General features: G+C 37.6%; 1 protein-coding gene across 1 annotated transcript in view; it reads right to left on the minus strand.

Moving 5' to 3' along the window:
- The window catches only part of Ss18 (SS18, nBAF chromatin remodeling complex subunit), an 86,595-nt gene that overhangs the window by 21,864 nt on the left and 38,588 nt on the right, over nt 1-26,143 (minus strand). Inside the window, exons 5-7 of the mRNA XM_023713321.1 lie at nt 16,511-16,664; nt 12,508-12,729; nt 202-369 (exon numbers count right to left, since the gene is read on the minus strand). Coding sequence (XP_023569089.1) covers nt 202-369; nt 12,508-12,729; nt 16,511-16,664 — 544 coding nt within the window. The remainder of the gene's footprint in view (nt 1-201; nt 370-12,507; nt 12,730-16,510; nt 16,665-26,143) is intronic.

The following is a 26,143-nucleotide window of genomic DNA, read 5'->3' on the forward strand; positions in this document are numbered from 1 at the left end:
CCTATCCATTTCATGATCTTCTACACCTACTTTAACTACCTTTTGATGGGGGGAAAAAACAAAACAAAACAAAACAAAACAAAATCCATGTATCAGAAACAAAAGCCCTGACTTTGCCTCTAGATGAAAGCTCATTAAAATTTAAAACCTTTCAATTACTGTTATTTATATTAAGCAGGAAATTTCCCAAATGGAACTTACCCTGCTGAGGGGGTCTGTAGGGAGGAATCTGTCTCTGTCCCATCATATGATTGCCTTGGTTAACTTGACCCATCATTCCCATCGGGGGCTGCTGTCCTTGGTAGTGCTGCCCGCCGGCCTGTGGCATACTGTACTGTTGAGAGGGAGGCTGCTGATGCATCATTGGACCTGCAAACAGATAAAACATTAAGCAGATTAAGTTTGTGAGATATATTTTTAACATTAAGAGAGTTTTAAGAATCTTCCGCTATATAATGCACAAAATATCTAGTTAAACACACTGACATCAAATAAAAGCAAGTCTTTTAATTAAAGCTCAAATGTGTAAAATATTCCACAAACATGGGAAAACTGAGGCATTTGATCTGAAATCCACTGGAAGAGTATTTTAGTCCTTTAAAAAAAAAAAAAAAAAAAACAAGCTGGGCCTGGAGGTTGAGGCCTACAATCCCAGCTGATATGGCTTGAGTCTAATCTTCCCCATCAAGCCTCATGGGGGGGAGTGGGGTTCAGAGGGGGCTGGATCTAGTGTGTATGACATGAGATTGACTCATGGGTGTCAGGATTAAGGGAGCCATATTACAAGTGTGAGTGCTGTCCAACCTAAGGGCAGGCAATCTGGATTAGATGTAAGTAAAAGAAAGAGGATTGCCATTGGCCCCTCGCTTGTTTGCCGTGCTTCTGCCCACCAGGAACTCTCTCTAAAACGCTGGTCTGCCATGCCACCCTGCCTTGGAGCCAGACACTGAAGGACTGAAATCTCTACAAACCGTGAACTAAATGAACCTTTCTGTCTTGAACTTTGGGTGTCAGGTATTTTGTCTGAGCAAGAAAACTAGGAAGTAAGACACCAGCATTCTGGGAGGTTGCAGCTGGAGGATCCCAAGCCCAGGCATGAGCAACTTAGCAATTTAGGGAGACCAGTCCTCAATATTTTTAAAAATTCCAAAAGAGCTCAGGATGTCACTCAGTACAAAAAGCTTTGGGCTCAATCTTCAGTACCACACACAAACACATGTACACACACACACACACACAAAGAAAAAGATATATGAATACCCTGATATATACTCTATATGTATTTTCCATTTTATAAAATATTTGACTACACAACATACTCTCTCTAGAGAAAAAGAAAGCAATCTTTCTGTTACTTCAGAAAAAGACATCAGAAATACATTTCACAAAAATCACACAATGAATCAATAGTCAAACCAAGGGAAAGAAACCAAATTTCTGGTCTACATTTTAATATTTTTCACAAACCATTTAATAAGGAAAGGCACAGAAACTACACAAACATTTCCAAGTAGCATATCAGTACAATTTCTTAAGTTTTTATTTTAGAACAAAAATCTAAAGGGTTTCTTTCCCTTCCCAAATCTTTTGCAAGCTTGATAAACTAAAAAGTTTTACTGAAATGAAAAGGTTATAGTTCCTTCTAATAAGTCACTAAAACACACACACTCATTCTAAAACCACCTTGGCAGAGAAGTACAAGAAGCTATAGGTTCAGAAATTTAAACTATGTGAGCAATTTCTAGACTTAACAATGGCAGGGGAGCCCAACAATCACCACTACAGAATCACACAATACTAAAAACATCACACAGAAGAAACAATAATGGCTCCATGGTCCCATGGTGTCATCTACCCAAAATAGGAAATTCCTCAGAGGTTTCCTGGGCCCAGCTATGGAGCAGGGAGCTCATTCTTCTGCCATTATGACCCTTTCTGTCTCACAAGTATGCATGAGTCATCTCCCAGGACACTGCTTACATAGCACCACACTCCTTCCTTTGCTGACCTGGGGACTATTTAAGAAGAAACTACAAAGGCAAACATTGAAGAACTTAGAAAGGTTTTACCCTGGCAAGAATAGTCCAGGTGAGCCTAAAGTTCACTATTTATTTTAAATGAACAACTAAAAACAAAACAAAGCAATCCTCCCTCTACTGACCTACAATAGCAACAATGTAAGTAGAAAGACTTCACACCTTTTCCTGTGAGACACTAGCTGAAGGAATGCTTTACCAAAGTTAACTTTTTCGTCCTATTCACTACATCTTTTTCTTCTATTCCTCTTCCCTAATTGTCAGAGGTTACTCTGAGACCCTTCTTCCAACAAGAAAATGTATTTTGAACAGCAGGACAAGGTAGGTCCCCAAGTGAGGCAGGATGAGAATTCAACATATAACACACCACCTTCGTTTGTTTCCTGTAAGGTGCTAACAATCACCAAAGGAAAGGAGTCCAACTTCCTCAAGTTTTTTGCCAAGGAATCCAAAGGCCAAAATCATAGAGCCATTAGATATCAGTTGGGAATACGACAAAGCTCATCGGATTTCAAAGTACATGCTTGTGTTCCACTGGCTCAAATTCACAGTTCAGAAGCAAAAATGAGAGAAGGATAAAATGGAGAGAAAGCTTCATACCTAGGGAGGGGAAGAGGGCTGACAGGCAGACAGGTGAAGGGAATGAGAAACGGGAGGAATCAAGCTGTATCATGCACAGGTGCAAATTCCCTGTGATGCATGTGATTGTTATGTACAGCTAAGTGGTACCGATAAACTTTATAATAATTTTTAAAACACATAATGATGTATAATACAGAAAATTTTTATACATCGATTATATCTCAATAAAGCTTTTTAAAAGTAAAAAAGTTCTAAAATACTAATGAGTTTGAGGTTATTCCTTTAAGTACACTTTGCATAAAACAAAGAATTGAACACTGACATTCATAATTTGATAGGCAACCTGACTGGATATTTGTGAAAGTGAATGTTTTGTCATCTCCAATAATGTATAAAAACACCTGGCCTTAACTGAAAGTGACAATAAAACTAAAACATACTCTATGCAAGAAGGCAAAACTACAATAGCCAGGAGGAAAAACTCCAAAAAGATACATACAACAAAATTTTAAGCTTTGCTCTAAGGACAAAAATTATTCTAGCTTAAAGCCTGAACAGACAAGATCCTGTTGCGGAGAGGATAGGGCTGCGGGTGCTCTATCTTCTGAGACGGGCAGCAGCTCCACTCCCAAGGAGCTCACTTTCCACCCTTTCTTTATTCTCTGTCACAACCCTCCCTCTGGGGATCCCAGTATCATTCAGGATTAAACTAAAAGACCACAGAGAGGTTGGAAGGGGCGAGCCCTACTAAAACATAGTATTTTCCACTGTTTCCTGGAAGCTTTACTCATTAAAGATAAAAAATTATGACTTTATGACTTCAATTCTGATTGGTAAGAAAGCACTGGTTTGCCTTGTGATACAGAAGACAATGTGCTACACACTGGCAATGTATGAGTATTATCTCCTGAGATATACTCACGGCAATAGGAAACCGAAATCTCAACAGGCTCCCTCAAAGTAAGTTCCAAAAAGTGTACTAGAGTAAAATAAGACTACAAGATGAGTTTATTACAAATAACAATTTTGTGCAAACAACAGCAGCATATACTACCATATGCTTAGGAGGTATTACTCGGCTTTTACATTTTGCTGTTAAGGTTCACTACAGAGTGTCTTACATATGCAAAGATTCCACTAATACCTTAATTACTTACAATATATTTTTTCTAGACATAAAACAAATAATACACCATTTCTTCTCATTTTAAGTTTTATACTCTACTACATATTCTATCTAAATAATACATAAGATATACCTTAAACACATGTAAGGTATTTCCAAATTACCATACTGCACTTTTTACTGTTGGAATTTTTTTTTACCTTAAATTAGTAAGTAAACAGAAATATTTCAGGATCAAGTTGAAGTACTTATATAATATATGAGACACAAGGCCAGGAGACACTGTGAGAGAAAAAATGTGAGGATTGGCACCATTTCTGTAACTTAAAACTAGGCAGAGTTTGCATAGATGTAGCTTTTAAATGTTCCATACACATCTGTATATATTTACATCTTCAAATCAAATTAATAAACTACAGCTCTACAAGTTGTATCATTTATTTAAGAGTTATTTTAAATATATAGTTTGGCTTGTTTGTTTTTTGTATTTTAGGGAAAGTCTGCAGGGTGTTCAGGGTGTCACTACTAGATTGGACTCTAGTGATCTGCCTGTTTACAGCCTCCCGAGTGCTGGAATTACAGGCACGCACCACCATGCCCTGTCTTAACTGCCACTGCAGCATGCCCCAGGGGCAGGGCTGGCAAGGCAGGCCTGGGGATCAGACTCCGGCCCCTGTGCCTGCTTGCAGGCGCTTTAATCCATAAATACAGTTTTAATGCTAGCTAATATTTACTGAACATTTATGATAAGCCAGGCACTAAGCTAACAGCTTTATATATACTATTTGTCCTCCTCAACTTCATTTTATAAACAAGAAAGATTAGCCTTACAAATAAGCTCTTACTCAAAGTCATGTCGCTAAGTGGGGAGAATGTGAAAGCTCAAACTCTTAACCATTCACACACTTATTTTCCAAAGTCAAAGCGTATTTATCAAATGTCATTATTTCTCAACAAAGTAGTTCTAAATAATTTATTTCCAGTATAACATATTGTCCTAGTAAGATACATGAAAAGTCTTAAACCTACACATACCTGTTATATTAGACCTTCTTATATTGTGCTATTTATTCTGTAACTATTCAATCTCAAATCATTTATAGTTCTCATTTAAAGGTATTACTAATATGTTTGCAAGAAAAAATCCCTATACTCTAGCAAATTAGTTAACCTATTATCTATTTAAATAGCCATTTAAAATGAGAAAGATTCTTTATATAATGTCCACATCACAAATTTCAAATAGCTCACAGTGAAAATATTTGAATGCCAAAGATAAAAGAGCCAGCGCCAGGTATCTAAGAAAATGTACGATTATCTCAGAAGCTTGGTAAATTCAATTAAGGATAGGCTTCGCTAAGTACCTAAGTAACAAATGAAATAAAGTGACAGAGTTCAGCTAGCGCAAACAGTTCACAAAGATACAAACCTTTCAGTAACATGAAATTTTTAATTATGTTCTCATAAAGTAAAAAGTATTAAAACGATTGTAACAATACGTTTTGTTACTGCCATTTGTTTTTTTAATGACACAGACCATCTTTATATGCAGATATTCACAGTGACCAGTTCCTAAACCTGTAATGCTCAGGCGTGGGTAACTTCATGCCCTGAGAGCTATTCAGCAACTTCAGGAGGCAGTTTTAGTTATTACAACTGGGGTGTGGGTCCTACTGCCACCTAGTGGGTAGCTGACAGGAACACTGCTAAAATCATATTTAAGTATCAACAGTTAAGAAATCCTGGACTTCTCAAGTGAACAACTTTAACTCATATATATCTTTACAAACAAGTATGAGAACTACCTCATTTACTTAGCTTCCGGATGACTGAGAACTGGAAAGGGGATGTAGCTTAATAAATCTAGCAAAATAAAAAGCTACAGTCAGACAGCCTCTCTTACATGATTACTCTTCAGCAATTTCATCTATACAATAACAAACTATCTGCTGTTGGCTGAAAAACTCCAAAAGCTCTAGATTTATGTGGCACTGGGGACAATCAGTTGTGAAAGACCTAAATGACCCACCTAGACAGTCGTGGAGATGGACTATATGAGAACGCCCAGCTTTGTGTTACTCAGCATGAAAGCTGGAAGTTATGAAGCAGCTGGGATTACTGGGATTATGAAGCACACAACAGATTACTCTGCTCTGAGAAATTCTGAGGGAATGAACTATAAATAAGCATGTCCTGGGCTGTTTATGAAAATGTAATATGTAAAACATACCATATGATCCATCAGTTGCATACCTGGCTGTTTATCTTAAAGAAAGAAAAGCTTAGGTTCAAATAAAAAATATGAATATCTACATGGATTACTCAGAGCACCTTTTTCTTGTTTTAATTTTATGTATTTGGTACAGGGTCTTGCTATGCAGCTCAGGACTCCTGTTTTCAGCTTCCCCAGCGCTGGGATTACAGCTATGCGTCACTATGGTAGGTCTCGGTGGCTGGCTCAGTGCGCCAGGGGCAGGGCTGGCAGCAGTACTGGGGATCGAACCTGGGTCCTTGCACTTACCAGGCAGGCGCCCAGACCATGAGCTATCTCTCTGGCCCAGCATCTTCATTTTTATTTATTTTTAATTTTTTAAAAATCATTTATCTGGTACAGGGTCTTCATATGCAGCTCGGACTCGTACTGACCCTCCTGTCTCAGCCCCCCCAGCACTGTGATTACAGGGGTGTGCCACCACACCCAGTTTCGGTGGCCAGAGAGCCCAGTTTTCCAGGGGCTGGCACAACATGTGGTACTAGAAGGGACCAGACCCAGCTCCTTGCACTTGCCAGGCACAGAAAGCATGCTACTAAGATGCACTTGCACAGTTAACTGCTAAGCTGTCCTACTATGCTAGTATCAAGCCTCCCTATCATCTAGCCAAAGAACGTGCTGACAGAAAAAACAGTATTTAAAACCCATTTCTTAACACTTCTCAAATAACACTAAAACAAGAAATAATATAGAACTGTCATTTGAATATTACAGGTGTGTTAACTCGGCAAAATAGTCTAAGAGTCCAGTAGTCCATAATAGTATTGGGGCTTCCTCTTGACTGGCAGTGTCAGAAATTGTTGACCTGAGTCCCCTACAGCTCAACATAACATCATGGCTTTACTTCTTATACTACGTTTTTATACTTTTCTGCTGGATGGTTAAGACCAAGATTAAGAAAGACCTATGCAACAAGAGTTGTAGCTTTTGGGTCTGATAAGGTCAGTGAAATCCCCTCAGGATTCTTAATGAGATCCTGTACCTCAGATTGTAGATCCTCTGTCAGTGTCAGCCATGTCGGAACTAAACAAAAAAGGGGATACAAATGAATGTCCATTTTGTATCTGTGTATTCAAAATGGTTTGGACAGATACATAGTTACATTCTCTTAATGAATAGAGGGATTTGTTGTAATAGTGTTTGTAAATAGGATATCATGTTTGCATCTTGTACAGCAAATAACCACTAGGAAGAGAGTATGCAATGTGCTAATTATTGAAACTGTCATACCAATTTGATTTGAAACTGTCTTATTGCTATTTGTCTCTCAATAAAATTATGGAAAAAAAAAGAAAAGAAAGAAAATAGATACTGTGGCTGAGTAAGACAACAGCCGACAAACCAATCTCAAATTGGATTTAAACAGAAAAGTGCTGATTACTCTGCCAACTGATTTTTATATAAACTGTGGAAGCAATTACTAATTACATGTATTATTTCACTTAACCTTACTTCAAAGATCTGAGCTCCCAACTACAGAACTACATACATAGAACTTACATATGCATTCTTTAACATGCACGTAACAACTTGTGGAACTCTTCGTATTTTACTATGTAATTAGCAAAACTGTTAAACATGGAAAATTTACTAATGCCTGGGAATGAATAAAATATCCTGATTTCATCAAATAAAATGTAGCTATGTTTAGAAAGCCTTTCTATGCTCATTTGATATTTTATACTCTAATGAGTATACTTGTTGCTTTATTAAATATCTTGAAGGTACTAACCCTATCCAGGTGATTTATACCACTTGGCTCCAGCGGCTATTCATGGAATAGACGTTTTATGCCCAGCCTTAAGAAGGTCTCAGCACTAGGGATATACAGGCCACATACAAAATAAATACTTTCCTGACTTTTTTTTTTTTTTTAATTTGAGAGAGAGAGAGAGAGAGAGAGAGAGAGAGAGAGAGAGAGAGAGAGAGTGGTGTGTGTGTGTGTGGCCAGCTCAGCCCACCAGGGGGCGGGGCTGGCTGGCATGTGGTGCTGGGGGATTGAACCGCGGTCCCTGATGCTTTGCCAAGCTTGTTCTAAGTAGGTGCCTTAGACCACTGAGCCATCTCTCCAGCCCCACTTTCCTGACTTTTTAAAGAGGTTTTTGATTCTAAGAGTTTTTTCTCTATATATGAATTTACAGAACAACACTGGACTTACCCTTAGGTTCAAAGTGATAATCAATGATCTTCATCAAGGTAACAGTGAAAATAACATAAAAAAACTATGTGCTGGACTATTCAAGAATGTTTTGCTAAAAGTGTTTAAGAAATAAACTATCATTAAAAATTTGCTCAATCTTTCACATGCAGGTGAAAAGTGAGAGTGTACAGGCAAGTATTCTGTTAACTAGCAGGTGGTGATGTCATAAGTCTGTAATTTTAGCACTTCTGAGCCTGAGGCAGGAGGATCACCTTGAGCTCAAGGCCAGCCTGGAGTGCATAGGGGTTCAAAGCTAGCCAAAACTACATACAGAGGCCCCCATCTTTAAAAAAGAAACACCAACCAATTAAATATAAGAAAAAAGGAGCCGGGGAGATGGCTCAGTGGAATAAGCGCTTTCCTGACAAGCCAAAGGGCTCGAGTTCAATCCCCGGTTCCACCAAAAAATAAAAATAAAAGTAAGAAAATGTTCTGCTGAATTAGTTGAATTTACATTACATGTAAGCTCATTCTTTTAAGTTTTCTGAAAAATAACTGCTTATACTCTTTTTGTTAACTATGAATACTGGAATACACAATTGGCAAACATAATGGAGTCATTTGTTGATAATTTTCTTGGTTTTTAAAGACAGTCTCACCATGCTGCCTACGCTGTCTCCAAACTCTTGAGCTTGTGATGCTCCTGCCTTGGTGTCTCCAGTAGCTGAGACTACAGGCATGCACCAACATGCCCGGCTCTGAGCAGCTTCTTTAATGACACATCTTAGATAACAGGTTTCTATGGGTCTGTTATGCTAGAACTTGTACTGATTTTAAACATTTTTCAGTGTATATAAATGAAGTCTAAGAAATTCCATTTCACTCCTAGAAATATCTTCCTTTCCCTATAACACTAATGGTGTGCTTCATTGTATCAGCATTGCTGGCTAGTATAAATCAGAAGACTACTTCTTTGTTTTTTAATTAAAATGGTAAGTAAACATAAAAAATGTCTATCCATTGCATGAATTTCAATGACACTCCAGAACTGTAAGGAAAATATTTTTAAAGTTTACTTTTTTTCACTAATTTCACTTTCAAAGTTGAGATAAAAGTGGTGGGGAGAAGGGAGCGAGAGAAGGAGAAAGAGAGGGGAAAAAAGTAGGGGGAAATGATCTTACAGCAATTTGCAAAGGAGGGTGAGGTTAAAACAATACTACCGCAAAGCCCCTAGTGCCTGCATCCAGACGGTCCTACTTCCTCTCCTAGACTGGGGTGGGGTGGCTGCAGGACAAGCACTAGTGGAGCAAGGCCCTGAACCAGCACCACAGGGAAAAAGAGAAAGAAAAAAGAAAGCTAACTACTATGACATTACCAATTAAAGTTTCCCAAAACTCACTAATCACTAATATATCAACACATATTATCCATGGAAGTAATATGCTAAACAATGACATTAAATGTTCCTCTTAAAAACAGAATTCTTTGAACTATTATTTTTCCACTTTGTTTCATTACCAAGAATTCCTGTGCTTTGCTTTGAGTCCTAGATATCAAACCCAGGATCGTGCATTCTACCAGTTATGTTCTCTTAGTATATAGCTTTATTTATTTATTTTTTTCATTTATTTATTTGGTATAGGGTCTCACTACACAGCCCGGACTCGCAGTGATCCTGTTTTTAGCCTCCCCAGCACTAGAATTATAGGCACGCCCCACCAAGCCCAGGCGCAGTTCCCAGCTCAGCACAACCCGGGGGGCGGGGCCAGCGCAGATGCAAGCCCAGGGGATCAAGCCCTGATGGCCTGCGCCTGCCAAAGCAGGGGCCTAGACTGCTGAGCGATCTCAGTCGCCCAACATACAGGCTTAACCTAAAAACTTTAACAAGTATTTCTTTTCCACGATTCTAAAAACTTAACCATAAGAAATACCTTTAACATTTTTTCTAATACTTGAGAGGGATATAAGTACGTTGCAGTATGGAGGTACTCAAAAGATTTTTGTATGTTTAACTCAAAGAACAGTAATATTTCAATAAATGTAATAAAATATTAAAAGGAAAAATGTTTGTACAGGGTTTTGATATTTTTCAAGGCTTTTCTTTTAAGATATAATCTCCTTTAATTCCTTCCATACACTAAACAAAAAAATAATTTTAATGTTACATACATAGTTTATTTTTGTAAAAGCTAAAGCTAGCTATGAAAATGCTTTATAGGGCCGGCCAGATAGCTCCATGTATCAATGCATCTGCTTCGGCAGACACAGGGTCCAGGGTTTGATCCCTGGCATGGCATGCCAGCCCCACCCCTGAGGTTTGCTGAGAAAGGGGTGTCACATGCCTGTAATCCCAGCGCTTGGGAGGCTGAAAGTAGGAGGATCACTAAAGTCTGATCTGTATAGTGAGACCCTATAGACTCCACTAAATACATAATTTTTTTTAAAAAATGCTTTGTAATGAAATGAATGAAACTTCACTAATAAAACTTTTATCCTGCTAAATAATTTTTTCATCAAATACATTCTATATAACTGAAATATTTTTCTAAGAAATCTATATCAGCTGACTGTAGTGATATAGTCTATAATCCCAGCACTTGGGAGGCTGAGCCAGGAGGTGGATCTCAAGTTTAAGGCCAGCCTGGATTACACAGCAAAAAGTATTTCAAAACAGTAAAGGAGAAAAAAGTTATGATTGAATTGAATTCAATAATTAAATTCATAAGAAAATAGATGCTGCCAGAATATTCTATAACTTCCTTTTTTATATTTGGAATTATAATTTTCTATGAATTCTTTTGATTCAGAGATAATAAAATTTATAAAGCTTATTTGTGCTGAAGGGATGTTAAAACAAAAATTTCTTCAATGATTTTTATTATTTTCACTCTGAAGTATCCTCTGTTCTTTCCAAATTACATCTCTACAGTTACTTTTTGTGTATCTTTTTATATAAAACTCAAATCAGGAGAACAAAGCAAAAAGTAACACATACGACAGCTAAAGGAAAACTCCACCTTCATAAAATAGGAGCTTTTAAAAAAAGAAATAGCTGGTTCCTGCATCTGAAACAATCCCTACAGCCAACCCAGTTCTTTTTCCTAAGGGACAACTATTCCCCCACACGCACTGGGGTGCGGTTATGCTTCTCATCCTCCAACTCACAAAGGTGCGCTCCATCATGCTGCTCCGTGCCCATCTCCGCTGCAGACACCCTACCTCTGCCTAACCCTCTGATTCTAGAGGTCAAGGCTGAGCCCTGGGAGAGTCAGTAGACATCTTCTTACTCCCTGAGGAACAGCTCAACTCCCTTCTGACCTGGCACTAACTGGATCTTCTATTGTTCTGAACCTCTAAGTGACCTAATAAAAGAAAACAGATATAACTTTGGGATTAAAAAAAAAAAAGAAAAGAAAAAAAACAGAGCAACTCTCAGTTTTGTGAAGCTACACTGACTGACAATTTAATCTATTGGCTCCCTGTGTTTTAAAATATCTCATCAAAATTATAAACAGTATCTGCATTGTAGTTAAAAATTACAATGTAGTATTTCACCTTAATTTTTAGCACCTTAACCTCCTTTATCTGAGTACATTTCATGAGCTGTTTTATAATCAAAATCTAGGAAGTTTTATTACAAATATATTTAATTCTATCTCATATTCTTAAACTCAGTACATTTTTAAGTGAAAAAGCATTAAGCTGGCAATAAGCCAAATGTTTTAACAGGCAATTAGAAGAACAGAGCGCCACTTACTGGTTTTTGGTTATTATTCACAGGATACTTAAAAGAAACATGGTAACAATTTCATTCCCTGAGATTGGTAATAAACTATAATGAACTCACACCATTCTAAGAGTACAGCAGCATCTCCACTGAACACTGCAGCAGGTAATCATCTTAGTTACCTTTCAGCGCTAAACACAGCACCAAAAACACTCATATTATTTAACAGAATACCATACAAATTAATATACGGTTTGTTAGTAAAACAAACCTTAGAGTAGATGATTTTTAAGAGGCTATGCCTAAAAAAATAAAAACTTTGTTTTTCTCAATTTTCTAGCTTTAAACAGATTAATTCACTGATTAGACTGATCAAACAATTTAAAAAAATATATCCAAAGGACAAAATTCAAAAATCCTAACAGTTAAAATGAGCAATTTAATTTGTAGAAGTAAATAAAATGATATGAACTTCCTTCAAACTCTACAGTCCCTTTAAATGAATATAATTGGCCTTCAATTTAGCTTTTATTTTTATGAATGAGCTAACAACTTGATAGAAGTCTTTTCCTTTCAAAGGCTAACACAGCACACCATAGCCACCAAGGACACAGCGTTCGTTACCTTGGTTCGGCTGCATATTCATATTTGGTCGAGGGCCGTAGTTTCCCAGGGGCTGCCCCTGACTCATTGTCATTTGATTCTGCACCGGCACGCTCTGCGAGGATGGCACGGAATGGTTGTAGCCGCCCATGGATCCATGGCTACTCGAAGGCATATTCATGGAACTGTTTGTCATATTGAGTTGATTGGGTCCAGGTCCTTGCATAGGCATATGGTTAGGTCCTTCGAAGAAAAATGTTCAGAAGCAAAATATAAATGTTTAAAAGGTACTTTTTTGTATATTATGAAAACACTAAGAGTGTTTAATCAATAGCAAATAACATAAGTGATTCATTCACACAAATGACAGCAAATATTTTCAGATGAACGTTATAATTTCCATTTTAGAGGTTAAGATGTTAGTGTTTTTGAAAAGCTAGTAATATTCTGAAAAAGAAAGAGAATACTAGTTTTGTAAGGCAGAAAAATACAAAGATGGAGTAATTAAAGCATACTGCATTAGTTAACATAAATGAGTAGTCCTACAGATCAGTGAACCAGAACAGAATCTAAAAGTACACCCAAATACATAATTGGTAAGTGATAACAGCGGCCATATTAAGTATCCATGGACAACAGAAAACTGATTTAGTGAACAGCACTGTAACAACTGTGCAGCCATCTGAAAAACAGAGCTAAGTGCTATCTCATCCCTTCTACTGAAACCAATTCGCAAGTATAAACATTAAGAAACATTCCCTCTTAAATGTTAAAAAAGAAAACAGGGCCGGCCAAATAGCTCAGCGGATTAAAGTTGGGGGTTTGATCCCTGGGCCTGCCGAGCCGGCCTTGCCCCCAGGGCGCGCTGAGATGACAATTGAGACTGGCCATGGTGGCTCACCTGTAATCCCAGCTCTTCGGAGGCTGTAAACAGAGAGTCCAAACTAGTAGTGAGACCCTAAACACCCTGTAGACCCTTCCCTAAAATACCAAAAATTTACAGAATTATCTTGAAAGGGAAAGTCCTTTGTAAGAGTACTAGAAAGCCCACAGCCATTAAAAAATTGATAAATGAGACCATGTAAAAATAAAAAATTCAACATGACCAAAAACAAACCCAAAAAATAGTCAAAAGATAAAACTATGAAAAACTTACAGGATGGATCACAAACGGAGCCGATCACTTAGCACACAAAGCAAAAGTCCACCCCCAGTACATTAGGGTGGGGCAGGGAGACACAGGAAGGCTGGGAACGACCCGCTCACATAGAAACTACAAACAGGTTCGTAGACAAGGCTGCTTCACATGTAGCAGAACAGCACATTAAAACTGTTAAGACCTAATACTCATCTTTCAGAGTTTCAAATTCAAAGCTCAGATCCAACTACATAGAGATAAGTGCTTCCATACACTGTTGAAACTAACCATATTATTTTTATATACAACAATTTGGGAATAGCTATCAAATTCTTAATTGTACGTATACTTTTAATCCAACAATTTCAGTTATAGTGTGTGTGTATATATGTATATATATATATACACACATATATATATGTGTGTATATATGTATATATATGTATATATATGTATATATATATATAGATAGATATAGATATATAGATATATATTTCCCCCCGTGGATGCAAAACATACACACATACATTTTATAGGTATAATCATAGTGACCAATTTATTACACCAAAGTATTAAAAATAACCTTATTTCATAAGAGAACTGTTAAATTAGACTACATTCATTAAAAAAAAAGTGACACAGTCACCAAAAAGAACAAGGCAGCTCTTTATACACTGGGTAGAATGATGCTCTTTAAGGTCTCTAACTCGTTGAGAAGGAAATATACAAAAAATCATTAAGTAAGTGCTGTCATTTGTGTTTTTATTTAAAAAGGTAAAAGAAAGTATACACCCTTTTCTAAAGAGAGCACATCTTCAAGGATTACCAATGCATCTCTAAAACTGTTTAGAAGTACTATCTACCCTCCGACACCTTCAGATTTGTGTTCCATAGACAGACATTAATTTTTTATCAATTTAATTATCTTTATAAAGGAATTGTGACTTAGGTGATCTGGCCAAGATCAATTAGCAAAAGCAGCTCTATAATTAAATTATAAATATATTAAAATGAAAGCAAGACATTAAGAGCTAGATGCAAATTTGCATTTGTAAACTTGGGCTGGGGAGATAGCTCAGTAGACTAAGCACCTGCCTGGCAGGCACAAAGTCCTGAGTTCAATCCCTGGTACTTAAAAAAAAGCTTCACTGTACTTGTAAATTTGTTGGCTAGATGCTTTAAAGAAAATACAAATTACTGGCCTTTTAGTTTTTCTTACACCTAGGTATAAACACCATTGGTTAGGAGAGTCTCTTAACTACTGCTTTAGACGTTCTACAGTGTCCTGGACATTCAAGGTAAGAAATGGCTGTTTTAACTCTATCTTATAAAAAGAACATAATTATTCTAAGTGACCTTACAGAAAAACAGAACTGTCAGATCAGTAAGTGTGTGCTTTTCAAATGCGTTCTTGGTCTTAGACTCCACCGTTTTACGAGTGTTAAGTCAAAATCCTAACTAGAAGTACTACCATAAAAGTCCCAGCACTCTTGTCCACCCTGCACTAGCGCTGCCCTTTTTGTTTTACAAACAATGCTTCTGGCGCACCTTATGTGGACCTAGTGAGCAGCTTTCCTTGCAACCTAAAAGGTAGTGTGTCTTACCCCGACCTCCACACTGCATGTGGGCCACTGCCCTAGTGGGAAGCGCAAAGCAACCCAACGCACATCCGCCCAGATGCCCACACCAACGCCGTCAGCCACACATTGGTCTTTAACCCAGGCTACCTGTGTTCCCCTTTATTTCTTCTAGTATGTCATCTTTGGACACCTACGCTACCAACAGCACAATCAGCTGGAAAAAGACAGTACTCGAAGGATGCTACTAATTTTAGTAAGTTATTTTAATTTTTAATTAATTATATAATTTCTGATAATAAATAAAATTTTTGTCTTTAAAAGTAAAAATAGCGCAGTGGCCAGGGTTTGATCCCTGGTATGCCGTGCTGGCCCTGCCTCCACAGCAAGCTGAGACAAGGTTTGAGGCTGGGCATGGTGGCGCGCATCCCAGCATTTGGGAGGCTGAAAACAGGAGAATCACTACAATTCCAATCTACGTAGTGAGATCCTGCAGGGCTTGTAATAAATATGTAAAAAATAAAATAAAAAATAAAAATATTTTCATAGTAAAGGTAGAAAATATTCCACCAAAAATAATGGGTATGAGTTGTTGCCCTTGTTACAAAACCAAAATGCTTAAAGATACTTTTCAGGAAAGAGTAACTAGGTAACACCCAATGGCTTTAAACACAGCATTCCAATGACTCTGAAGTTAACATGGAAAAGGAGAAAAGGGAACCCCTCAATATACAAAAAAGCTTACCTTATTTTCAGTTTAATTTTGCCTCAAGACTCAATTTTCCTATCTATATTGCACTATCAAGACATATTCATAAAAATCTACATTCATTTTTAATAATACCAATGAGAAAATACTAAACAGTAACACTTTAATGATTGTTTTGTTTCTTCTCCCCATGTGTTTTTTTTTTCAAGCAGTACTATTTCTGAAAATTTTAAGTAAACAAAAACTCAAAGAAATGTTGAAACCTTTTTAAACAATCTTAATTCTTAAGCTGTGGCACCATGCCTTTTTTTCCCCAAAAGCTTCTAAAGCCAACTGTACTGCACAGTTTCAGACAGACTAAATTTAGCCAGTTCTGTTCAGCAGAGGAACGCTGTGTGTCAGCTACATCAAAGCCCAAGGGCAGCCGATAAACACTGAATACAGGTCACGTAGCTCTGTAGCTAACAAACTCTAAGAGAGCGTGTACTCGGGGGCATTCAAAGCAGTTTTGTCATCAACAATCTAGTATCCCTTGAGCCCCCATGTCGTTTCAGTTGCTAAGCAACTCTGGTGTTAATGTCTTAGAGGAGAAAAACTTACCAGGCATCTGGCCGTTCATCTGGTTCTGCATGTGTGGAGCAGGAGGACCCCCGCCTACCATTCCATCTGAAGGCACGTTGTGAGCACGCGGCGGCGGGGGGGGACCACTCTGATTCATCACTCCAGGACCCATAGGCATATTCTGTGTGGGTGGCTGAAAGAAGACAGTTTAGCAAAACAAGACAAACAGTTGGGCTAATATATTAAAGATGCATATGGAATAACAGTTGCCTATATTATTAAACTGAACAGGAACAAAACAAATGCATTTCAATGTCTCCTAATGCATTCAAAGCAGTTATTAGTATCATTAATACCCTCCAACATTTTACAAACACACAGCATCTAAACATCTTAGACAAAAGTAGACCATAATTACAGTGTATTTTAATTTATAAATTCTCAATAGTGAAATGAAAATTTTGGCTCTTTACAAATGCAATTCTCATTTACAAACTATTTCTAATGTATCTTTGCTAGTATTTAAATTATGTTTAAAAATTGAAGTATTTCATTGTGAACATTTGGATACATTCACTAATGGTGGCTTTTACATGAAAAGGTACAGTAACAAAAATAATAAAAGGAACAAAGTCCTAAAACATGATATATGTTTTATTGTCTGGTGGGTTCTTGGAGGGAGAGGCAGCAGTGGAGGAATGTTTTATAACACAAAGACAACAGTTCAGTTCAACATTTTTGTGCCAACTACTGCTATAGATTGGAAACATTACTGATGGCCTCCAAGGGTACAGAGACAGCTGCCTCAAAAGGATGCCTCTGGCAAATTTCCTAATGAAATTTTGAAGAAAACCACTGACTAACCTTGAGAGTTCACAAAAGGGCGAAAGGAAAATCACAGACACAAGACGATCTGTAGCACCTGTCTCTCTTCTGGGGGATATTTCGATGGAGAAACCAAAAGGTTGGGTTTTTTTCCCAAGCACCTATTCTTTTTAGTTTTGTTTTTTAAGGATGTAGGAGGTTAAGAAGGCATTATTTTTTCAGACTTCCTTCTGTCTTCTCTCCTTGCTTCTCAGTGATCTGAATACCACGTTCCACTCAGCAACTTCCTCCACATTACCTGATGGCCAGGTACGCACTCTGTACCTGTCCAGATTTTGTGAGCATGGTTGTCTACAGCACACTTCTTTAGCCAAGACACATAAGCACTCAAAATTCCAATCTTTTCATCAATCACTACCAGTTACAGAAATAACCAAGCATAACTCTTAACAGCTAAACTCAGAATTAATTTCTTTGCTAGCAAATCTAGGTAACTGCTTATTTTCTCATAAACTTTCATCTTATATTCTTATCTAATTTATATCTTTAAACAATTAACCTTGTTCAGCTTTCACAAAAAAATTCCAATCATAACTCTTACTTTTAACTACCTTTGCATATCATTAAGCCTGCTTAACTTTTTATAACTTAATTCATAAAACAACTAGTCATTATTACCATTATGATCAATAACTTATACCAAACTAGTGTCCCTGGTAACAAAAATCATGAAATTCTAAACTAGGAATGGTGGCAAATACCACCGCTCAGGAGTCTGAGGCAGAAAGATCACTGAGTTCAAGGCCATCCTGCATTACATGAATTCAAGACTCGCCTGGAATACATAACAAGACCCTGCCTTGAAAAATCAAAAAATTAATTAATTACAATTAAATGAAAAAGGCTGAGGATGTAGCTCACTGCTTAGACTCTAGGTTCAATTCCCAGAACGTTATACCTAAAAAACCTGTTGAGTCAGGTATGGTGACACATGCCCGTAAGCTTAGCACTCCAGAGGCTGAGGCAGGAAGACTGCTACGAGGCTGAGGCCAGTCTAGTCTACATAGTGAGTTCAAGGTCAGCCTGAATTATAGACCAAGACCCCATCTCAGGCAAAGTTATAGGGTTCTGGGATACAGCTCAGCGGCACAGTGCCTGCTTGGCAAGCGTGAGGTCCTGCGTTCAATTCCCAGCACAAATAAAGAAATAAAAGAAATAAAGACATAACACTATGTCAAAAATGTATAAAACTGGAGGACTCTATGGTGTAACCTGGTCCAAGAGGAACAGATGGGACTATACCTCTTGAAAGGAAGTAAGGATGTAAAACTAGCACAATTGCCTAGGCTTTTCCTTGCATTTTCTGAGTATAGGTAAGAGAGCCCATATAGAAAACAGCAGGCCTTCTGGACTGAAAAGTCAGTTTGGACCACCAGAAGGCAGGAAACTAAAGAAAAAAGGACCAAGAGGAAAACTTAGAAAAAGCAGGAGTTCAAGAAAATTACTAGAAAATAACAGAGGGCCAAAGAACCAAGCAGACACTCCGGCTGCCCAGGGCTTCAGCAGCAAAGGCTAGAGTGGAGCCTGTGACAGGAGTCTTCACAAACCACCCAAGTTCTGTGCCGTAACTTCCAAGAGTCTCTTTCAGACTGGGCCTAAACTGAACTAGATCCCCTCATCATCAACCTTCAACAGACTCAGGGTGATCTACTACTCCTCAGGAAACAAGTCACTTTGGCAGAAAACAACAAACATGGTCTTCTGAAGTGAACATCTGTGATGTCTGATAGTCTACTGAAAATCATACAGCACTCTTCAAAACAGATAGCCAACACCCAACATGGTAGCTACAAAATGGCATCAAACTACAACCTGGTAAATAAAAGTATTATGAAAGGCATAAAAGTAAAAACAACAGAAAGTGTGGGACAAATGAAGAGAAACAGTTCTCATACATGCTCGCAAGAAAGCAAAAAGGTACAGCCACCGAAGACAACTTGGCAGTTCCTCAGACAGCTGAACGCTCACCACCCGGCGCAGCCCTCCCACTGCTGGGGCACATGCCGGACTCCAGGCACACCCATGCAGGGGCTGTGCACGCATGTGCACCCCAGAAGAGCAATGGGGGCAGCCAAGCCTCCCAACAGACAAACAACGTGTACTATCTAGATGCAGCTGTCGGAAAAGACAATTCAGCCACAAAATGGTAGAGCGAATACATGCCACAACACAGACGCACAGGACGATACGCCCCGTGAAAGAGGCTGCACCCAAAGGGCGACACATTTTATGCTTCTATTTATGTGTAATACCAAAAACAGGTAAATCCAGAGCCACAAAAGTAGATTAGTTTTGCCAGAAAATAATTAGACAACAGCAATGGTTATACAACTATGTGTATTTCTTTTTTAAAAAACCTTGAATTATAGACATGAAGCTGTTAAATGGTGATAAATTTCCTATCAATCTAAAATTAAAAAAGATGAGCTATCAAGAGGAATAAAATTATTTTAAAAGACAATCATTCAAATTTTGAAATTACCAAAGTTTTTTGCTGTCAATACTTTCAGGGGAGGGGAAAGAAAAATAGAGAATTTCAGGAAAGTTCTACAATCCTTATATACAAGTCCAACATAAACTACAGAACTGGAAAATACTATCACTGACATTAAGAAATCCAAATAGTAAAGTAGAAGACCCAAGATCTTTTGAAAAACGGATACAAAAGATAAAGGAGATAAAATACAAGAGTTTACAACATGGAAAAAAAGATTTAACACACATTTAACTGGAGTTACAACACAGAGGAATAAAACACAGTAATATTTGGAGAACACTGGTTGATTTTTCTAAAGTTTACCAAAGACATGAGCCTCTAGCACATGAATGATGAAGCTCTACAGAACTGAGCAGGACATAAAGGAAATCCTGTCCTACTGACATGCAAATACTAAAAACTAAAGTCAAAGAGAAAATCTTGAAAGCAGCCAGGGAAAATAAAGTATATCACCCTAAGACAGAAACAAAGCTAACAACTAATTTTTATTTTTATTTTTTATAGTGCTGATTGCATTATTTATTTTGTTTATTTATTTAGACCTTCTGAGTAAGGGTTTCACTGTACAGTCCAGGCTGGCCTTAAACTCACAGTGATCTTCCAGCCTTAGTCTCCCCAACAACTGATTTTTCATCAAAAATAATAGAGTAAGATAAAAATGACATCTCTAAGGTGCAGAGATCAAAAAAGGAACCCAAAGCAATCAACCTCCAATTCCACACTAAAAGAAAACATCCTCCCCTAACATGAAATAAAAATACTTCCAGAAGAGTGAAAGCTAAGAGAATTTCTTATAAGGATTCATTCAGAAAATGACCCTACTTAGAACACAAACTCTTCATTCCCAGAGAGGAATGAAAACGTAAGTATACAGATATATGTAAGTCAATACTGGCATTTAAAAGAACAATGGCTTTTCCACAGGGCTAAAGTATATAAAAATATAAAATACAGAAGACAAATATAAAGAAGACAAAGCTGGGTGTGCTGGTGGATCCCTGTAATCCCAGAATTGAGGCGGCAGGAGGACTGCTGTGGGTTCTAGGCCAGCCAGGATGACATAGTGAGTTCAAGACCAACCTGCAATATAAAACAAGACCTCCTCTCAAACAAAAAAAAAAAAAAAAAAAAAACCACACCTAATGACAACAGCTTAGGTGAGGTCACACTGTTCATGCTCTCTGAACACGGGCTCCCTGACCCCTTCATTTCACACTGCAAATCCGATGTCCCTCTCCAGTACTCCTAGTACACCTTTCCTGCTCTATTTCTTTCCCTTTCCACAGCTTGGCTTCCAGTGTGCTTGCACATGATCTCTTAATTTACTATGCTTGCTTAGCTTGACAAACCCAAGAAAGAGTATCTGTCTGTTTTGTTCACTGATATTTCATAAGTACTTAACTATTACAGCCTGATAGTAGATACCTAATATTCACTGAATTAATGAGCCATCAAATAGTGATGAAGTACTAGAAAACTATACATAACTCTATGAGGTTACCGTCAATGTTTCTTTGAAATATAAACAGCACAGAAAAAAAAAAATTAGCATAACACCCTTCACCTGTATGTCACGATGTAACTGTCATTAATACAGTTCACCACAAGGAGGCACTAAAAAGCCATACAGAAACAAAATTTAAAAATGAGTTATTAAAAATAAGATACTAACAGTTCTAAAGCCAGTACACTTCTACGCACACAGATGAAAAGGCACTCATTAGTACACCAAGGCAGGATCCCAAAACTCCAACAGCATCACAACTTCCCATCCCTCAGAGGAACTCCACACATAGCCAGAACACTTTCCCTTTAGCAGTGCGCATCATGCAGAGTGCTATCACCGTACCCTTGCATCTGTGCAGGCTCTTGCAACCTGATCTCCTTAATTTAATAATCTCAATAATCACTGTCAGGAGATTTTGGGGCAAAAGAGGAAAATGATCAGTGATACAGAGTGTGCCTACAGAGAGTCACATGGAGAGAAAACATTCTCTCAAGCTTTCACAGAGAGCAAACTGGTCAAGCAATGGCCATGACTCATCTATATGGCTGACCCTGACAAAGGATCTACAAACTGAAGTACAGGGTTTCAGGTGAAATCCTGAGGGGATCTGACTAACCTTATCAGTTACAAAAGTTACATTTCTTGTTATATAGGTCTAGCTCTTTCTTGGTCTTAACCATCCAGCAGAAAAGTATGAAAATGAAGTATAAAAAGTAAAGCCACATTAATATGCTGAGCTGTAAAATGTTCAACAACTTCAGACATTGACAGTCTTATGGAAAACCCACTACTATTATGGACTGTATTGGGATATTTTGCTGAATTCATGCAACTACAGTATTTAAATGACAATGGAATTCCCTTCTCTGACAAAACTAACCAAAAAAGGGCAATGCAAATGAACATTTTGTATCTGTATACTCAAAATAGGATAGATATACAGCTCCATTATCTTAATTCATTAAATAGAGAGATTTGTTCTAATAGTGCTTGAGACAGGATATCAGGTCTGCATCTTGTACAATGAATAACCATTAAGACAATAATATGCAATGTATTAATTACTGAAAATGTACTAGTAATCAGTTGTGAAACTGTCTCATTGCTATTTGTTTCTCAATAAAAATGTTTTTAAAAAATCATTGGCATCAACCCCCCAAAAGAGTTAATAATAATTCTGATTTACCTACTACACTCTCCCAAGTTTAGTACCAGGTAGTACATGAAATTCAATCTTTACTATATGAAACAACAACACTACCAACGCAACAAATCCAACATTATGCTGTTTCATGTCTCTGAAAACTGGAGTCTCCCAAACCCTAAGAATGTCAATCATTAAACAGTCACTACAAGTTTATTTAATCTGAAATAACAAAGTCAATGCCTCACTCCTCCATGAATAGGGAAATTCTCAACAGACTTCAAGAGCAAAAGCAAAAATAAAAGGCTGGGTATGTAGTCCAGTGAAGGGCAGGTGCTGAGCATGCGCATGGCCCTGGGTACTTCGCCTGAGAACTAAAAAAAAAAGTCCATTCCTAAAATAAGACAAAATAGGACTCAACATTTTTTAAGGTTTTAAAACTAGCATCTACTCCACATTGAAACCATACTCTTAAGCGAAATAAGTCAGACCCATGTATACCCAAGTATCACACTGTTTCTCTGGGAAGAGAAACCTAAACAATAATCAAGGAGCAAAATGGCACCCCATGTTGCACAGGCCCTGTCCCCAGGTGTACTGAGCCAGCCACCAAGACTAGGCGTGAAGGTAACACCAGTAATTCCAGTGCTGGAATGACTGAAAACAGGAAGATCACTGAGTCCAAATGGTGTAGTGAGACCCTGTACCAAATTTAAAAAAAAAAATAATAGTTTTTCTAAAACAGCACTTTATACAGTAGAATAACTCTGTTATGCTGTATTTGATTACAAAATTTTTCTGGAATGTAAAAAGACATATATTATCAAAGCAAGCAAATCAGTATCTTTCTAGAGTTTTCTCCCCTTGTTTTTTATTCTCAGTGATTCCTTACTTCAAGATAAAACACTACTGTCTTGAAAATAAACACTTTCAGAGACTAAAATTTTACCTGTAGTCCTGTTTTTAAGATCAAATGTCATAAAAACATCTTTATTCTTCATCACCATGATAGGTACAAAAGAAAGCCTCAAAACTGGAGAGGTGAAAGAAAGAAATCTGGCACAGCCATCATGTTTCTGACTAAAGGAGCTAAAAAATAAAAATTCAGCTGAAATTTATAAGTGTAATATACCCCACTAATTTTCAAACTCTCCCACAACTTTAAGCACTCTTTCACTTTACTTAGATCATAAAGAAAAAAAATAAATTTTGTGATGTTAAATTTCCGTCAGTGAAGTACTGTCACTGGTGTTCCACCAGCATGCTCACTGAGCTTATAGCCAACATCACTCCTGCGGAAGCTTGGGAAACAGCAGCTGACAAAGAACTGCCCGAAACAGCAAGCACGAAGTCACAACAAAACACAGACTGGAAAATAAAAATATACATAAAATATAAGATCACATACTCCAAATCAATGTTTACTAAAAGTTGAGTATTTGGGAGCCGGGGAGATGGCTCAGTAGAATAAGTGCTTCCCTGGCAAGCGCAAGGGTCTGAGTTCAATCCCTGGTTCCACAAAAAAAAAAAAAAAAAAAAAAAAAAGTTGAGTATTTTATTCTTTGTATGAAACAGTCATTAAGAATTACAAATACTTTTAACAGATTTAAAGTTCATGCAGTGTACTTGGTTAAGCTGGCTATATTTTAAACTTAGAGCTCATAATGAATTAAATGAAAAGCAAGACATTTCCACTCAGTTTCCCCGTCTTCTAGGATGAAGACACACTCCAAGTACTCCATTTTGGCAGACGGCATGAGCATGAGTTCAGCCTACAAATACTCTGCCTTCCCTTTCGCTGAGTCCCTAAGCCCGGCTCTGATCCGATGCCTTCTCCCCTCTGTACTCTCCAACCATGCATGACCTTCACGGCATCATCCCTTCCTGAGGCCTCCTATAAGCCGAACAGTGCAGACTGCTTTTATGAAATCCTCATAGCATCATACAAGAAGTAGTATCTTACTGATGCTGTGCAAGGTACTTACATTATGCCATATCATCACAGGACTATGAATTAATTCCTTTTGAAATTTTACATATTCTCAGAACATCCCTGGATGCACCGTTTGAAAAGCATGGACATCTAAGGTTCTCAATACCTAACTGAATATTAAAATCAACTGAGAAGCTTTTAAAACAGTTACAGATTTCTCAACTGATCCAATTCAGTTACTGGCATTTAAAAAAAATATTCTAGGGGCTGGGGAGATAGCTCAGTAGAATAAATGATTGCCTGGCAAGCGCAAGAGCCTGAATTCAATCCCCAGTTTCGGGAAGAAAAAAAAAATTTCTAGGTTACTCTAATGGACAGCCAAGGTTGTAAAATACCAGACTATGTTATTATCAAGTTCTTTTCAGATTTAAAACTTTTAATTCTAATATAACTATTTTGAAGCTGGGTGCCTTAGATTGAACTATTAACACCAAAAGATTAGTCTCAAAAAAAGTTTATCCTTAAGAAAATTAATGAATGAAAATTTGTCTTGATTTAAATTTTCTCTAATTCTTCCATAGATTAATAGTGCCTACCATTTTTCAGAGGAGAGCTCCGTGGTCTAAGTGCCTGCTTAGACAAGTGCAGGGACCAGGGTTCAATCCCTGGCACCACATGCCACACTAGCCCCACCTCTAGGCGCACTGAGCTGGCAACCGAGTCCAGGCATTTTGGCGTATGCCTGTAATCCCAGCACTGGGGACGCTGAACACAGGAGGACCACTATGAGCCCAAGCTGCGTAGTGAGACCTTGTGCAAAATGCATTAAAAAAAAAAAAAAAAAAAATTGTGAAACACTTAGAAATGCAATTTTTTCAAAGTCTGTTTGAGAAAGACCTACATCTATGTTAAAAGTTACGCCATTATCTTCCACTGATAAAATTATTCCTATCAAATAATTACATGAACAATTTTTTCGTTTCAGAAAATAAAAACCTTGGAGAAGCAATATTCAAATTATTTCTACAAGGCTAAATGAGAAAAAAAGGATACTACATACGTATAGTAAATGCGGCCAGAACAGTACACATTTGAATTGTCAGTTTTTGTCTCTTCCTATGCCACCTTAGCCATCAGGTTGCCACTGCTGTATGTCTGCCTATATGACACCATCTGCCATTTATGATCTGCTGCTTCTTGGTTTAAAATTAAGGAAACAAACTTATGAAATACATACATATATAAGATTAAGGAGAGTTTTTTATAAAGTAAGAATGCTTTGTAATAAGGAAAACAAACAAACCTAAAGACCCAAGCTAAGAAATAAAATGCCAAAATCTTCATGGGTTAGCTTCGTAAATTATTCTTTTTTGCATTTATTCTATTTCTAGATTCTTGCCCTTCAGATAGGAGAAGCTGCTGGAAGCAGCCCCATTCCAGATACATGAAAGAGAGCTATATATAATATAATTCCTCCTCTTAAGGATACATTAAAAAAACCAAAAGCTGAACATATATATAATTATGAACAATTCCTACAACCATTCAACTGAAAGAATGAAAAATCCCTTTCTTAAAAAATCCAATGAAGGGCTGGTGAGATGGCTCAGTGGTATAAAGCACCTACTTAGAACAAGCTAAGCTAAGCAAAGCACAGGGACCACGGTTCAATCCCCCAGCACCACATGCCAGTCATCCCCACCCCC

Source organism: Octodon degus, unplaced genomic scaffold (genome assembly GCF_000260255.1).
Source record: "Octodon degus isolate 3935 unplaced genomic scaffold, OctDeg1.0 scaffold00003, whole genome shotgun sequence".
In the NCBI taxonomy this organism is placed as follows: Eukaryota; Metazoa; Chordata; class Mammalia; order Rodentia; family Octodontidae; genus Octodon; species Octodon degus.